Source organism: Peromyscus eremicus, chromosome 1 (assembly GCF_949786415.1).
Source record: "Peromyscus eremicus chromosome 1, PerEre_H2_v1, whole genome shotgun sequence".
NCBI classification, from domain to species: domain Eukaryota; kingdom Metazoa; phylum Chordata; class Mammalia; order Rodentia; family Cricetidae; genus Peromyscus; species Peromyscus eremicus.
Window position 1 is genome coordinate 25,368,466 of NC_081416.1, and position 16,065 is coordinate 25,384,530.

Here is a 16,065-nt window from a genome sequence, read left to right on the forward strand (position 1 = left end):
CAGCTGCTAGGAACGGTGTGACTGGAGCCCGCAGTACAGCCTGTCCCCCCTCCCCGGGGTGGGAGGGGGGGGAGGGAGAGAGGGAGAGAGAGAGAGAGAACTTGCCCAAAATTGACTTCAGTTCTGAGCTCACAGTTTTTTGCTTATTGGTTATTTGGAACAGATCTATAATACCATATTATAGTACCAGATTTTACCATTGCCTTAAAAAGAAATTCAGCTTTTAAAAACTAATATATTGTTTACACAGAGTTCACAGCACCACTTGTAGGAATCCGTCTTCTTTTTCTACCATGTCCCAGGCACTGACTTCGGGTCACTGGGCTTGGTGGTGAGTTTACTTGCTCAGCCTCAAGATCTGCACCCCCTCCCTTTTCTGTTTGAGAAGACAGGGTCTTACTGTGGAGCCAAGCGGGTCTTAAATTCAAGATGCTCCTGCCTCAGCCTTTGAGACCTGGTACTGTAGGCATATCCACCACACCCGACTCCACTGTTTCTCTAGGAGTGTATCTCTAACTTTTTAGAGAAAGTAGGTAAAGTTTAGAAGACTATTTTCTTGAACAAAGCACTACATTCTCTTTGAAGCTGCTTAAGTACTTGACTTTTTTTTACAGTAAAGTGGGTGATTAAAGAAAAATGTGTTAGTGTGCTGAAGAACTGGCTTCCATACTAATTATGAATTAATAAAAAATCCAGTTTTTATTTGGACACACAAAAGTATGGGGTTTGTTTGGCTCTGAAATTTGAATAACTGTAAGGTAGATTTTAAAATCTGAGTCAATTGAGTTTATGAAGATGTGATTTTTTTTCCATTCTAAACAGACATAACTCGGTTCTCTACCCTCTGTCTCCATCCTCTCCTGACTCCTGTCTGTCATGTCCTGTGATGTGAGCAAAGTGGGGCAGTCTCAGGTTTCCACAGCATCGTTTCACTTAGTAAGACTACGGATGCCTCCCAGCTTTTGAAACCTTATACTTGACACTATACTTGAACGACAGCTAGCGACAAGAACACTTTAAAAATAGCAGACTCATGGACAGGTGACAGATGTCACACTGGCAGCACCAGACTGCAGTAACAGAATCACCAGATGTCACACGCTCAGTCCTGTTTTCACAGCTGATTCAACAGCAGCATTTGTTGGACAAAAGGAAGCGAAAAGAAATGGCCTCTTCTGAATTTAGCATCGAGGTTTCTCTGCCACTACACTCTTTCTCTTCCAAAATCCTGTAATAGGTGTTAAAGTTTAGATGCACATTACACTAAGAAGAATTATAAAACGATCAGTCTTAGAAAAGAAAGCTTCATGCATGTTTTCTACAGTGAAAAGTATAAATAAAAACTGTGTTTGTCTTTAGTGATCTTATTTTTTCTATATATTCTAATTTTTATTCAATAAAAATAGATTGCATTTCTATGCTAAACACTACTTTTTGAAGAGATAAACTAAAAAGTCATATTTAACTTTACCAAAAACATTATATTTAGTAGGAAATCTAAATTATATTCAGGTTATAGATTCTAGGGATCCAGTATTGACACAGAGTTCCTTTCAAGATTTATGTTACTTTTTATCCAAAGATTCATTGAAAAAAAATTAGGGAGAAGATCAGGAAAGGTAAAAACTACTGCTTTTTTTTTCCCAAGCAGCAGTGCCTCCCCCATCAGACCCGGCAGGCCTCCCCCATCAGACCCCAGCAGTGCCTCCCCCATCAGACCCGGCAGGCCTCCCCCATCAGACCCAACAGTCCTCCCCCATCAGACCCCCAGCAGTCCTCCCCCATCAGACCCGGCAGGCCTCCCCCATCAGACCCAACAGTCCTCCCCCATCAGACCCAACAGTCCTCCCCCATCAGACCCCAGCAGTCCTCCCCCATCAGACCCAACAGTCCTCCCCCATCAGACCCTGCAGGCCTCCCCCATCAGACCCCAGCAGTCCTCCCCCATCAGACCCGGCAGTCCTCCCCCATCAGACCCCAGCAGTGCCTCCCCCATCAGACCCTGCAGGCCTCCCCCATCAGACCCTGTAGGCCTCCCCCATCAGACCCTGCAGGCCTCCCCCATCAGACCCTGCAGGCCTCCCCCATCAGACCCTGCAGGCCTCCCCCATCAGACCCAACAGTCCTCCCCCATCAGACCCAACAGTCCTCCCCCATCAGACCCCAGCAGTCCTCCCCCATCAGACCCAACAGTCCTCCCCCATCAGACCCTGCAGGCCTCCCCCATCAGACCCGGCAGTCCTCCCCCATCAGACCCTGCAGGCCTCCCCCATCAGACCCTGCAGGCCTCCCCCATCAGACCCTGCAGGCCTCCCCCATCAGACCCGGCAGGCCTCCCCCATCAGACCTGGCAGTCCTCCCCCATCAGACCCTGCAGGCCTCCCCCATCAGACCCAGCAGGCCTCCCCCATCAGACCCGGCAGGCCTCCCCCATCAGACCCGGCAGTCCTCCCCCATCAGACCCTGCAGTCCTCCCCCATCAGACCCGGCAGGCCTCCCCCATCAGACCCGGCAGTGCCTCCCCCATCAGACCCTGCAGTCCTCCCCCATCAGACCCGGCAGGCCTCCCCCATCAGACCCGGCAGGCCTCCCCCATCAGACCCGGCAGTCCTCCCCCATCAGACCCTGCAGTCCTCCCCCATCAGACCCGGCAGGCCTCCCCCATCAGACCCGGCAGGCCTCCCCCATCAGACCCGGCAGTGCCTCCTGCTCTACTCCTTATAACAGAGTTGCAAGTAACCAGTGAGGTAGAGGATGATAACTAGGAAGTAGCCACTGCCTCTCAAGTTCATCAAGGTGAAGTGTTCTAGCTCTTCAAGAAACTCAAAATGCCATGTAGCTGTGATCAAGCTCTGAGGCTAAAAAGGGCAACATTCCAAAAACATAGAAACCTTATTTGGTGCAATGTCAGTAAAGTAGGTAATTCTCTATTATACAGGAATTGAAGTTGAATGAAGAGCAACTAAATTTGGGGTCACTCGATGTCCTTGACAGCCTTCCTTTATTGTTATAATATTAAGGATCATCGGTCCCTTTTAAGGACCCATACTGTCCTTTGAATATTCACTGATCAAAGATTGAAGAGGTCCTGCTTTTCATGTTTTGTTTAAACAAGATCTCACTATATAGTGCTGACTGGCCTAGAATTCACAGAGAGATTGCCTGTACACCACTGTCTCTGACTTTTTCATGATATTGTTGTTTGGGTTTTGAGATGGTTTTACTGTGTAGCTCAGGCTGACTTTGAAATTGTGATTCTTTTGCCCCTGCCTCTTATGTGTGGGCTATAGATGTGTGCCAGCATCTAACTAAAGAGATTCTGTTTTCCTTAAGTTCCAATGGACAGTGAGTTTGAAGTCTTGATGGGATTTTTTTTTTTTAATGTAGACTTTCTGGCAACTAGCTAGTGTGGTTGATACCCTAGAATGATGAAGCTGAATTAGAGGATATTACTTTTAGTGTTCATGCATGTTAGTTTTGGGTGTAAAGAACATTGATTTAATTAAATGAAACCAGAATGTAAATTCTTTTTGTTTTGTTTTGTTTTCGAGACAGGGTTTCTCTGTGTAGCTTTGCACCTTTCCTGGAACTCACTCTGTAGCCCAGGTTGGCCTCGAACTCAAAGAGATCCACATGCCTCTGCTGGGATTAAAGGCATGTGCCACCACCGCCCAGCCAGAATGTAAATTCTTACTGAGTCAAATCTTGTTCTGGTGACAAATTTTTGTGAAACAGTTTTTCATATAGGTGTTGGTAGGAGACAGCATTGCATATGGTATAGACTTTAACTTTCAGAGACTCTAACGAGACCTAGGAATTAGAAAAGCATAGTAAGGCATGTGGGATAAGTATAGTTATGTTAAATATGGCTTCCAACAATGGGATACTTTTAAAACTCCTAGTAATTAGTTTATAGCTAATATGAAAACAGTTTTCTACAGAAATCATATATTTAAGAATATTTCCTTTATTATTTAACAGTTTCATTAATTTTTCTCATCACACACACACACACAATATAAGTGGTATAAAGTTAAGTGAGGACTTTGGTTTCTTTCATTAAGTTACTTTGTTTTTCTGTGGTCTTGAGCTTAGCAGTGTTGTTTGCCTCCAGTTCCCAATAATAGAGTTTAATACCAAATGAAAACTGGACCTTTTACAGTTACATGTAGAGCTGTAGCTGTTATAGGAAAAAAATCAGAAACCTTTATCTCCAGCTTTCTCTATACTATTCTTCCCCAAATGTAATTGATGTTTATTTAAGCAGTGGCTATAAAATACAATGACCGTAGGGATATCTCAGTGGTAAAACACTTGTCTTAAAATTAACATTTTTCAGCCCGGCAGTGGCTTTAATCCCAGCGCTTGGGAGGCAGAGGCAGGTGGATCTCAGTGAGTTCAAGGCCAGCGTGGTTTACAAAGCGAGTTCCAGGACAGTCAGGGCAACCTACACAGAGAAACACTGTCTCGAAAAACAAAGCAAAAAAACAAAAAACAAACAAAAATTAACATTTTTTCTGTGGATTTCATGATAACTTTCAAAGTAACTATATATGAAAAGTTTACAGAGTCAAATATATAGATATTACATCTTAGTTATTGTTTCTATATCTTTTTGTGTGTTTGTTTTTTGAAACATGGTATTACTCTGTAACTATAGACTGGTCCTGAATTCCCAACATTCCTCTTGTCTCCCAAGTTCTGGGATTACAGGGATGAGCCACCACGCCTGATTTTGATAACTATTTTACTGAAGAAATTGGTCAAGAAATCTTGCATAGTACATTTTCCTCCTATACAAGACTCTTTGGATTTAATTTTAATTTTTTTGGTACATCTGTCTTCTCTAATAATGAAAAGAGCAGCAACCATCTGCATCTTTCATTCTATACCCTTGCGTCTTTCCCTCTGTACTTCTGAACCTCACTCTATCCATCTCCCCAACGCCACTCCCTACCCCGCCATGTACCCATCTTTCACTCTTTATCCCAATGGGCCATTAGTTGAAACATCTGATTCTATTTATGGTCTTTTAGATCAAGGGTTCAAACTTTGTGAAGGACTACAGAATAAATATTTTAGGGTTTATAAGACACAGGGCTCTTTTGCCTCTTTGCTTTTGTTTGGTTTTCCAGCCCATTAAAAATGTAAAAATGATTCTTAACCTCAGACGTATATAAAAATAGGAAGCCAACCAATGTGGGCAGAAGTTTCAATTCCTATGTTATTCATAAAGATGAAACTTTGGAAAGTCATGTTTATCACAGGTCCTAAGAGTAGTTAGTGGTGGGGCCAGGCAAGGTAGTGCATGCTTTAATCCCTGTTCTTGAGGGAGACAAAGACAGGAAGATCTCTGTGAGCTAGAGACCAGCCTAGTGTACATGGTGAGCTCTAGATCAGGAGGACCACACAGTCATAAAGAACACAACGACTCACCATACAAACCAACCCCAGAAGGAAAGGGAGTGCAGGACAACTTACGAACGCTTACATTTTTACATCAGTCTTTCTTTCCCTTGCTGTATTTGCATAAAATTTACCATCTTTCTTCATTTTGCTACTCTGGTAATTATGTTGCATTTTTTGAGCCATTATGAAACTGTCTTTTTATTCTCTATAAACTTCATGTTTATAAACTTCTCTAAATTTCTTTTTTATGCCTTATTTTGAAGGGCATAAATACATGATTGTTTAAATAAAATGCTTACCCAGGAAATGGACTTGTTTAAATTTAATAGGGGAGATGTACAAATTTCAGACTATAACGGAAGCTTCTTTTTGTTTGGTTGTATTTTGTGTTGAGACTTTGGCTTTGTTTTAAGGCTTTTCATGTCTGTGTTTTATGAATTGATTTTAAATTGTTGTAAATGCTTTGGCCTTGATAGCATTGCTATAGATTAATCTGTAATGTTTTGTAATGTATATTTTGTAGTGTATTTGAAATAATTATATTGAACAATGTTTTTTTGTTTGTTTGTGTGTGTATGTGCTTAAGATAAAATTACTTTATTTTCCAGGACGCATGGGAATAAATTTCCATCATCCAGGAACAGATAACATTATGGCACTGAACAGTAAGTCTTCCTATGAAATACTCTATAAAAGTATCAGTCAGGTTTGCAACGTACTTTTTGCTTAATTAGACTTTCACTGTTTCATCTTTCATTGGGGGTAGTAGACTACTGTTCTATACAAGCGGTTCTCAGAGTGGGATTTCTGTACCAGCAGCATCAGCATTACTTGGGTACTACTAAAAACACAAAATCTCAGGGTCTTCTACAGCCCTACCCATGGAATGAAAAACTTTGAGGATGGATTCTAGAAAGTTGTACGTTAGCAGTCATTTAGGTGATTCGGAGTAAACAAAAACTTGAAAACTCACTGCTCCAAGCCAGCATTGGCAGAATGCAACCCTGTGAACTAAACCTGGCCTACTTGCCTGTGTTTGTAAGTAAAGTTTTAAATTAGTAACAGGAAATGTTCCCAGCTCCTACTCTATACCTGAAAGAAGGAGGTACCGGGAGAGAGGGAGAGTAGGGCAGAAAATGTGAAGAAATAAATTAGCTAATTTATACATAACATAATTCTCTCCTTGTTGTAAGCAGTCCATAGATGTTTCAAGATGGATATTCAGGGCTCTTCCATTGATAAAATTTGTATATTATAGATGTTAGCAGCTTTGCTGGTCAGAAGTGGTTTTGTCAGTATAATTATGGGATTACATTCTAGAGCCACAAAAAAAAAAAAAAAAAAAAAAAAGAATTATTAACCAGAATGTTGCTGAGTTGCTCAATGCTTTGGAGAGTCAGGAGTGGTGACACGCACCTATAATCCCAGCACTTGGGATGTAATGGTAGAGGAGGATCAGGAGTTCAAGGTTACACTCACTATGTAGAGAGCTTGAGGCATTTTAGGCTATTTGAGACTGTGCTATAAGCACTATGCCTGAATTTTTCATATCGCTCATTACACACAGCACACTATTTATATAAACATGTATGTTTGTAGGTTAGAAAAGGGCAGAGTTCAGGAGTTACACGGATCCCTCCTGGAGGCAGAGGCAGAGAGCAGGTAAAGACAGAAGCAGTCCTTGCGGTAGTTAGAGACAATAGAAAGGACCCAGTTGAACTGCTAGAGACATGCAGAGCCAAGCCACAAGGTCTCCAGGTTGAGCAGGCCTGCAGAGGTGAGGTGTGAGACCGTGGAGGCGTAAGACAGGAGGCAGTGGGCAACTGATGGACGGGGAGGGGCTGCAGTTACAGTGTGTTACACCACCATGGGGGTTACAGCTGAAGTGAAGCCCTAGGGACAGCCAGGAGTTCTCAGCCTGTGGGTCCCTTGGTGCACAGCTGGACGGTCAGGTGACAGGCCTGTGTGCCTGTCGTTACCACATGTTAGGTGTCCTCCTCTTTGTGGAATCTAGGTGAAGGAGTCCGTAAATTCTTGGGCCTGGTTTCTCTGGTTCAGTTTTAATATGTCAGTGTGCTCACGCATTCCTAATCTTCTTTATCAGTTTATGGGTGGGGTAAGCTGTTTGTCAGTCTGTCTCCTGTTTGGTGCCGCACAGTTGTGGTATCTGTGTGTACAGAGAGGTGCAGAATCACCCTGCTTCTGTGTTAGCACTCAAAATGAGGCCCAGTGCTGTGTGTAAAAATGAAAATCATCCAGGGCGAGGCACGGTATGGAGAACTTAGAGCAGAGATAAATGTGATCTCCACACCTTGTCTCAAAAAACAAAAACCCTGGAAGTGTGCCCAGGGTCAGTGTCTGCCCAGGGTCAGCTTGTCTCTCCAGCATGTACAGACCAAACAACTTCACAAGAACCTACACAGAAATTGTTTGTCATCAGGAGGCCCGGACAAGCTGTTGACTCTCAGAATTGCAGTTTTTTTTCCTCTGTCAAGTGAGTGATACCAGTTTGTGACCTCTTATTCTCTCAGGGTACAGGCCAATTCCCGGTCCACATGGGGGACATACTGAGTAAATGTAGGGCTGTGTATGTTAACCCACTTTCTTCTTGAGTAAGGGTTTTAAACTTCCATTAGAACTTCTTAAGACAGATTTTAGATTCTCTAAAATATATACACATTTAATCTAAAATATTACACATTTCCTTGGATCTGACATGCAGCACTTAACCCTAAGCATGTGGGAATTGCTGGCTCTGCTTGGTGACACAAGCCCTGATCCGCGCTATGCATGTGTCCTGTTTGACAATGCAAATTCCAAAGTATGTGCCTCTCATTCCCTATTTCAGAGAGAGAGGACACTGCACATCGAGATTATGCTACATCTGTGTGTGTGTGTGTGTGTGTGTGTGTGAGAGAGAGAGAGAGAGAGAGAGAGAGAGAGGAGAGAGAGGAGAGAGAACTGATAACATGCTTAGCTGAGCTTCGTTAGTAACTATGAGGAGACATCGTTAGAAGATGGGAGTTAGAGCTGACCATGAAGGAATAGTGGAATAGTGTGGTAGTATTGTATTGTCTGCCTGAAGCAGTTGCTGTCTATCTGGAAATGACCTAATTTGACATGATGTGAATTGTCTTCTGCAAGAGGGAGAGGATGCAATTTGTTGGTTTCTGTGTAGAAAATGAAACTAAAAGACATTTTCTCTTCAAGAGGTTTCGATTATGTTTGGTTTATAAAATAAGAGATTTCATTTATGAGATTTGCACACTGTACATGTGGCTTGCTTAAATCTCCCTTTTAGCATCAGTTGCATCTCTTAGAGAAAGGAGGCTGATTAGGTAATACTCAAAAAAGTATTTTGTGGTGAATAATGTTTGGGGGTGGGGTAAGTGTATATATGCCATGGTGTAGGTGTGGAGGTCAGAAGGCCATTTTGCCAATATGTATGTCACATGTTGATGAGCTATATAGATAGTTGGAATGTGATGGCAGGCAAGAGTATATTAGTCTTAGGTGCTGCTTCTCTGGGTATTCCCAGGATTGACAAATCCATTTGGCTCCTCAAAATAAACCATTAAAAAAACAACAACCAGAGTTTGGCATTTGCTCTGCTTATAGTCAGTTCTCTTTCAAAATCCTCTCATCTTGGCATGGTCTCATCCTCTGTTGGTTGTCTTACATGTGGGATTTGCACACTTTGACACATTGAGCCCAGCTCATCTAGTTACATGTGTGTAATGTATGCAGACATGTTTGTGTGTGTAGTATTTATGTAGAGACCAGGTTGGTCTTAGAAGTTGAGATTCTCCCACCTCCACCTCCCAAATGCTGGGATTTGACCCATGTGCCACCATACACAGCTCCATAATCTCTTCCCTTTCTATCCCACCCCTGGTTTCTTTGGGACAGTCTGTCTAGCTCAGGCCAGCCTCAGACTCACTTGCCCCACTTGTAACTCTTGCTGGCCTTGCAGACTCATGCCCCGTGCCCAGCAGCGCACAGGTATTTCTGTCTTCCGTTTTCCCTGTCATCTGTCATCCCAAAGTTTCTGTCCTATGAAGGTCGTTTCTTCTCTCCCTCAACTTTTACATAGGAATGATTGGAATGAAATTAAAGACCACTAAAATTTATAGTGGCTCACACCTTTAATCCCAGCACTCATGAGGCAGAAGCAGGTGGATGGATCTCTGAGATCAAGGCCAGACTGGTCTATACAATGAGTTCCAGGAGAGGCGGGGCTACACAGAGAGATCTTGTCTCAAAAACAAACAAAACAGAAATCACTAAAATTTTACTAATTCACAATTTTTGGTCTTTGAAGGGGACTAAATAGAAGTTTAGCTACATTTTTTAAAAGGAGAGGGAGTAGCTAAGAAAACAAAGAAGTGCTTTTCAGGGTGGTACGCACCTGTAGTCCCAGCACTTGGGAGGCTGAGGCAGAAGTTTCCTTGAAACTTGAGCATGGTTGAAGATCATCCTGGGCCTCGGTGAGATGTTGAAAGGTGGGGTGGAGGAACTCTGTGAACCAGTTTCTCCTTTCTTCCTTTGAACAGTCCCTGTTTTTAAACTCTGCATAAAGCCACCATTCACAGTGTCCTTCTTTCATTTCTTGGCCCACCCAAACCTGGATTTCCTCTGGAGATATAAGTATGTTCTCAGCTCTCTTGACTGGATGAGAAGGGAGGTGCCAGGGTGAGCATTCACACCTGTCAGAGCATGTGGGCCAGTTTTCTGGGGTCTGCTGTCCTAGGGCATGTCTCCCAGTTACTCTTTTGTTTTGTTTTTTGATTTTTGAGACAGGGGTTCTCTGTGTAGCCCTGGCTGTCCTGGAACTCACTCTGTAGATAAGGCTGGCCTGGAACTCAGAGATCTGCCTGCCTCTGCCTCCTGAGTGCTGAGATTAAAGGTGTGCATCACCATTGCCCAGCTCCTAATTACATTTAACCCTGAGAAACACCACTACTGATACCATCCAGAAGACAGGAAATAAGCTTAGGAGAGAAGGAAAGGATACTAGTTGTGGAAAGCAAGGAGGAATTGGCAGGAAGTCTATAAGCACATAGGATATGGGAAGGTTGGCAAGATTTGTATAAAGCCAGAATCTACGTGTGTGTGTGGGGGGGTGGGGGGTGGGGGTGGGTGGGGGGGTGGGGGGTGGTGTTGTGCATGCACATGTATGAACATGCATCTGGAGGCCAGAAGACAGCCTTGGATGTCATTCCTCAGGCACTGTCACCGTTCTTTGCAGACTTGTCTTGCTAGCCTGGAGCTTGCTGAAGAAAGGAGGCTGTTGCTGGGCCAGTGAGCCCAGGAATTTCCCTGTGCCTGCCTCCCGAGCACTGGGATTATAAGTGTGCCACCATGCTCAACTCACCTTCTGCCCCACAGTTGTTCTCATGCTTGCCAGGCAAGCACTTTGCTGACTAGGCTCATCTCCCTGATTTTTCCTCTTTAAGACAGTAAATCAGCCGGGTGGTGGTGGCGCACGCCTTTAATCCCAGCACTCGGGAGGCAGAGCCAGGCGGATCTCTGTGAGTTCGAGGCCAGCCTGGGCTACCAAGTGAGTCCCAGGAAAGGCGCAAAGCTACACAGAGAAACCCTGTCTCGAAAAACCAAAAAACAAACAAACAAACAAACAAACAAAAAACAAACAAACAAACAAAAAAGACAGTAAATCTAGGGACCAGAGAGTGGCTCAACAGTTAAGAGACTTCTCAGAAGACCCGCTTTATTTCCAGCACCCATATTGGTCAACTCATAGCTACTTGTAACTCCAGCTCCAGGGGACCCAATGCCTTTTTCTGGCCTCTGAGGATACCTGGTCATATGTGACATTCACTCACACATATATAAAAAACAATGTAAAAAAAATCTTTGAGGGGGAGCGTGGAGACAGGGCTTCTCTGTGTAGCCCTAGCTATTCTGGAACTTGCTCTGTAGACGAAGCTGGCCTTGAACTCAGAGATCCACCTGCCTCTTCCTCCCCAGTGCTGGGATTAAAGACATGCACCACCACTGCCAGATAAAATAAGTAAGTTTTTAAGACTATAAGTCTAGTAAGAATTAGTAGGCCTGTGTTTGGGCTGGATCCTGAGACACAGCTAAGAAAGAAATGAATTCCTTCAGTGTTGTAGAATATAAAAGGGTGGATGGTAGAAGGAACCCTCACTTGTCAGTATGACCCACTGCTTATCTAGTATTTCCAAAATAAAAGTAGTTGTGAAACTGTGTTCTTTCTTCTAGAGTGGGTAATAGTCCCCCTTGCTGTTGTAATGATTATCCACTGCGCCATCTTTATTTTTACTCCAACAGCTCCAGAAGTTTTGATACAGCTTTCCCTGCCCGAAAAGGAGGGAGACCCCTGAGAGTGCTTCTGGCTTCCTCCGTGGTAGTATTTGTATCAGGCAGGTTTTCTTCTGACGCTTATGGTAGCTTGTGGTTTTGCTTTTCTATGTGGTGGGTATACATTTGCTTTAGCAGTTGTGGCCTTCCATAGGATGGTTGTCTGACTTGGTGATTTTCTCTCACGCTGATTCTCAGAAAAGTGCCTCCATGATTGGCCCAAGTCAACCAAGTTAAGGTCAAATTCATGTTCAAGGCCAGAATGGTCACTGTCAGCTTAAGAGGCATTACTGCCGAGGGTGTGCAGTTTATTCCTTTTGACTTTCTCCCTTTCCAGCTGGCTTAGGGAAACTGGCAAATGAAGGAAGTTGCTTGATGAGTACACAAACAGAGTAGTGTGCCTGAGGTGGGTAGAGTCGTTTGCTTCCAACAGCTCTCTGGCAAGCATCTGAGGGCACAGGAAACCTTCCCACACAGTACTTAACTAACACAGCAGTAGATGGCTATGTCTGGGGTCAGGCAGATCTGCTGTCACCTCTTACCAGCTCTACCAGCTCAGGGCCTCAGTCTTCACTCCTCATTGTCCCTGATCTCCTCACCTGTAAAGTGGAGATAATGACCATGAAAATGACTGGTACACAGCACAGTGACTGACTTGTGGATAAAGCTTATGTGAGCTGTCCCTGCCTCTGGTTCCTGTTTCAGCTTTATGGCTGCCTGTTAAAGATCTCCCTTTATTTGCATGTTAGAGTTCCAAAATAGGAGCTTATATTATATTGATTATTTTTATTTTTGAGACCTCTGTACTCAGGCTGGCCTTGAATTTGCCATGAACCTCCTACTTCTGAGTCACTGTGCCTAGCTTTTTGTTGTTGGTTTTTGTTTGTTTTGTTTTTGTTCTTTGAAATAGGGTCTTATTATGTAGCTCAGGCTGGCCTTGAACTCCCAGCAGTCAGTCTTGCTGCCTCAGCCTCTGATGGGCTGGTATGACAGGCAGGTGCTACTATGCCCAGCATTTAAGTTTTCATTGTTATTTTATTCTGATATTTCCAAGTTATAATTAGTGTTTGAAAAAGAGGTGAGTAGGAAATCTGAAGTGCCACGACCTCTGACAGGGAGATGATTCTTTGTCCATGCTCTTCCTCATCAGAATACTCCAGGCAGTTGGAAACTGAAGAGTCCTTCAAGAAAACCTGGACAGTTTGAAAACTCAAAATGTTAATATCTTAAAAGGGGGTGGGGATCTGGGGCGAGAGTGATGCATAAGAAGCTTGAAACACTGGGTTTTATCGCCCAGCACTATAATAAAAGAGAAACCTAATAACCAAAAAGACATTGAGCTGTTTGAGAAGTTCCAGAGTCACTCATTGACCAATGAAAATCCTCTATACATAGCCCATGCACTGGGCCACTTGGAACCTTAGCGAAAGCTTTCCTCTACATTTCTCCTCCTAACTAATGTCTTGACATATTTCAGAATGCCTTCCTGTATTTGTGTTGGAACTGAGAGCTGACAGTGCATTTGTTGAATCAAAAGAGAAAACATGAACCATATTAGTATGGCTGTTTGTGTTGGGTGGACTCCGGGGTGGTTGCTTTGGCTCCTCAGCTCCCTCTTTGTCATGCTTTGCTGAGTATGAGCTCCTTGGGGAGGCTCAGCTTAAAGGAAGTGGCAGAGAGGGAACTGAGCACATGATGCATTTGTGCCAGAATAAAAAGAAAGCCAGCTTTGCTAGAGTTCCTAATGGAATTTTTCAAAATTGGAGGAGCACATTGTTATTTTTGCTTACTGTGAGTGATAAAGTAAAAAATAGTTTTTGTTTGGTTGAGACAGGGTCTTGCTATATAGCTTTGGCCAGCCTGGAACTTATTGTGTAGCCCAGGTGGGCCTAAAACTCGGCGGCAATTCCCCTGTCTCAGCCTCCCAAATGGTAGGATTACAGGTTTGAGGAACCATACCTGATCCTAAGAAAATATTTTTTTGTGTTTGTGGGATTGTGTGTGTTTATACAACATGTGGGTGTCTTCATCAGTCTGCACGGTTTTTTGAGACAGGGTTTTTCACTGAACATGGAGCTCAGCAATTCCTGTAGACTGGCTGGCCAGTGAACTTCAGTAATTTCTGTCTCCTCCCTCTTCCTAGCAATCCCCCCCCCCCCCCAATTCCCTGGTACCAGAGTGACAGGGTTATAGACATGTGCTGCTGTGCCTGACTTTCACTTGGGTCCTGGGGACTGAACTAAGGTCCTCTTGCTTGTATGGCAAGTACTTGTAGGGAGTGAGCCATCTCTCCAGCTCTGTTTTGTTTTTTGAGACAAGGGTTCATGAAGGTGGAGTTTTTCATCATGACCATGATCAGCTGTGTTCTGCCAGCTGCTTTCCAATAACCACAAAGAGGCTTAATATTAATTATAAATGCTCGGCCAATAGCTCAGGCTTGTTACTAGTTAACACTTACAACTTAAATTAACCCATTTATATTAATCTACATTCTATCACATGGCATTACCTCTCTTTCATCTTGCACCTCTCGCTTACTCTCCTTGTCTGGCTGGTGACTCCTCTGACTCCACCCTTCTTCTTCCCAGTGTCCTTATTCTGGTTCTCCCACCTAACTTTGTCCTGTCCAGCTATTGGCCAGTCAGCTTCTTTAAAACCAGTCACAGTGACGTATATTCACACAGTGTAAAGGAATATCCAACAGGTTCATATAGCCTAAGCTGGTCTTGAACTTGCTATGTAGCTGAGGCTGGCCTTAAACTTGATGATTTTCCTGCCTCTACCTCCAGAGTGGTGGGATTGTGGTTGTGCCCCATCACACCCAAAAAAGAAAATAATTTCATTATATTTATTTGTTTATTTTGAGACAGGATTTTGCTTTGTAGCCCCAGCTGACCTGGGAACTCTCAAAGATCCACTGGCCTCTGCTTCCTGAGTATTAGGATTAAAGGCATGAGTCACCACACCCAGCAGAAAATAATTTCAGAGGATAATATGATAGTGAATTTTTCTGACATTCACAAACCAAAGTAATTCTTTTGGAGATTTTGAAAATTTTATAAACAAGATCTCCATTGCTGTTCTTTCTAAATCTGGGCAGACTTAGGAATTAAAATACAGGTGTGATATGAACACATTATAAATGATGGATAATTAAATAGCAATTAGATATATGATATTTAACATACATTTGAAATAGGTTTGGATAGATGCTCTAAAACAACACTGTAAGGGGCCTGAGAGTTTCTTTTTTATGCTACCAAGTTGGGGTCTAAGAAAGGTATTTTAATATGGGATCAGGCCCAAGGGTTAAGAGGAGAGACCAGAAGCATGGCTGTGGGCTTCTCTAAGAGAATATAACAGAATAGCATCCATGTGGGGGTCTTTACAAATGGATAAACTGGCATTAAGAAGCTGTGTGGGACTTGACCAGGGTGACAAGATGGAACCAGGAGCAGAGCTTCCTGCCTCCAGGTTGAAGGTGCTTCTTTTTGGTTTAAATACTTAAGAGTGACACACACACACATACACACACTCTCTCTCTCTCTCTCTCTCTCTCTCACACACACACACACACACACACTCTGTCTCTGTCTCTCTCTGTCTCTGTCTCTCTCTCTCTCTCTCTGTGTTTCTCTCTCTCTGTGTTTCTCTCTCTCTCTCTCTCTCTCTCTCTCTCTCTCTCTCTCTCTCTCTCTCTCTCTCTCACGCCCTTATTCTTTTTTTCTTTTTTTCTGAAAAGTAGAATGGTCAGTTTGGTCTACATAACTTGATATTGAAAATTGTAAATAAGTTAAGTTTGAAATTGCCTTGTGATTTTAATGGGTTGTGGAAGAGATTCCTTGTGTATATGAAATTCCTTAACAGGAGTTGATTTTCTTCCTCACAGTAAAGACACAGGAACCAACTAGTTTCTTATTGTTCCCTATGGACTTCCTGTTTGCTTTCTCCTCTTGTGTAAGTAGTGTAGCCTGGACTTCCTGTTTGTAGCATTCACCAGACATATAATTAACTTCAAAAAAAAAAATCTCAGAGATTAATCTGTAAACATTTCAAATTTCAAAGAAGACTTCTCTCATGATGCCAATTATAATTCAGTGAAGAACAACACAACACATATGGTAGCTGTAGCTGAAGCTCAGTGATCCAGCAGTAGCCCATCATGAGCAAAACTCTGGTTTGATTCCCGGGACTGCAAAAGAGAAAAGTGTATGTGTGCATCTGTGTACAGTACATAAAGAAATCCAACGCTTTTGTTTATATTGATGACTGGAAAAGAAAAATGCTTATTTTTGTTGTATATAATATGGATAT

General features: G+C 43.1%; 1 protein-coding gene across 8 annotated transcripts in view; it reads left to right on the forward strand.

The window, feature by feature from the left end:
- Positions 1–16,065, forward strand: part of Cpeb3 (cytoplasmic polyadenylation element binding protein 3) — a 188,147-nt gene that overhangs the window by 83,068 nt on the left and 89,014 nt on the right. For 7 of the 8 annotated variants that reach the window (XM_059258700.1, XM_059258683.1, XM_059258692.1 and 4 more), the window contains one exon: positions 6,018–6,074. The exons of the other annotated variant lie outside the window; for it this stretch is intronic. In XM_059258700.1, coding sequence (XP_059114683.1) covers positions 6,018–6,074 — 57 coding nt within the window. The remainder of the gene's footprint in view (positions 1–6,017; positions 6,075–16,065) is intronic. 8 annotated transcript variants of the gene reach the window in all.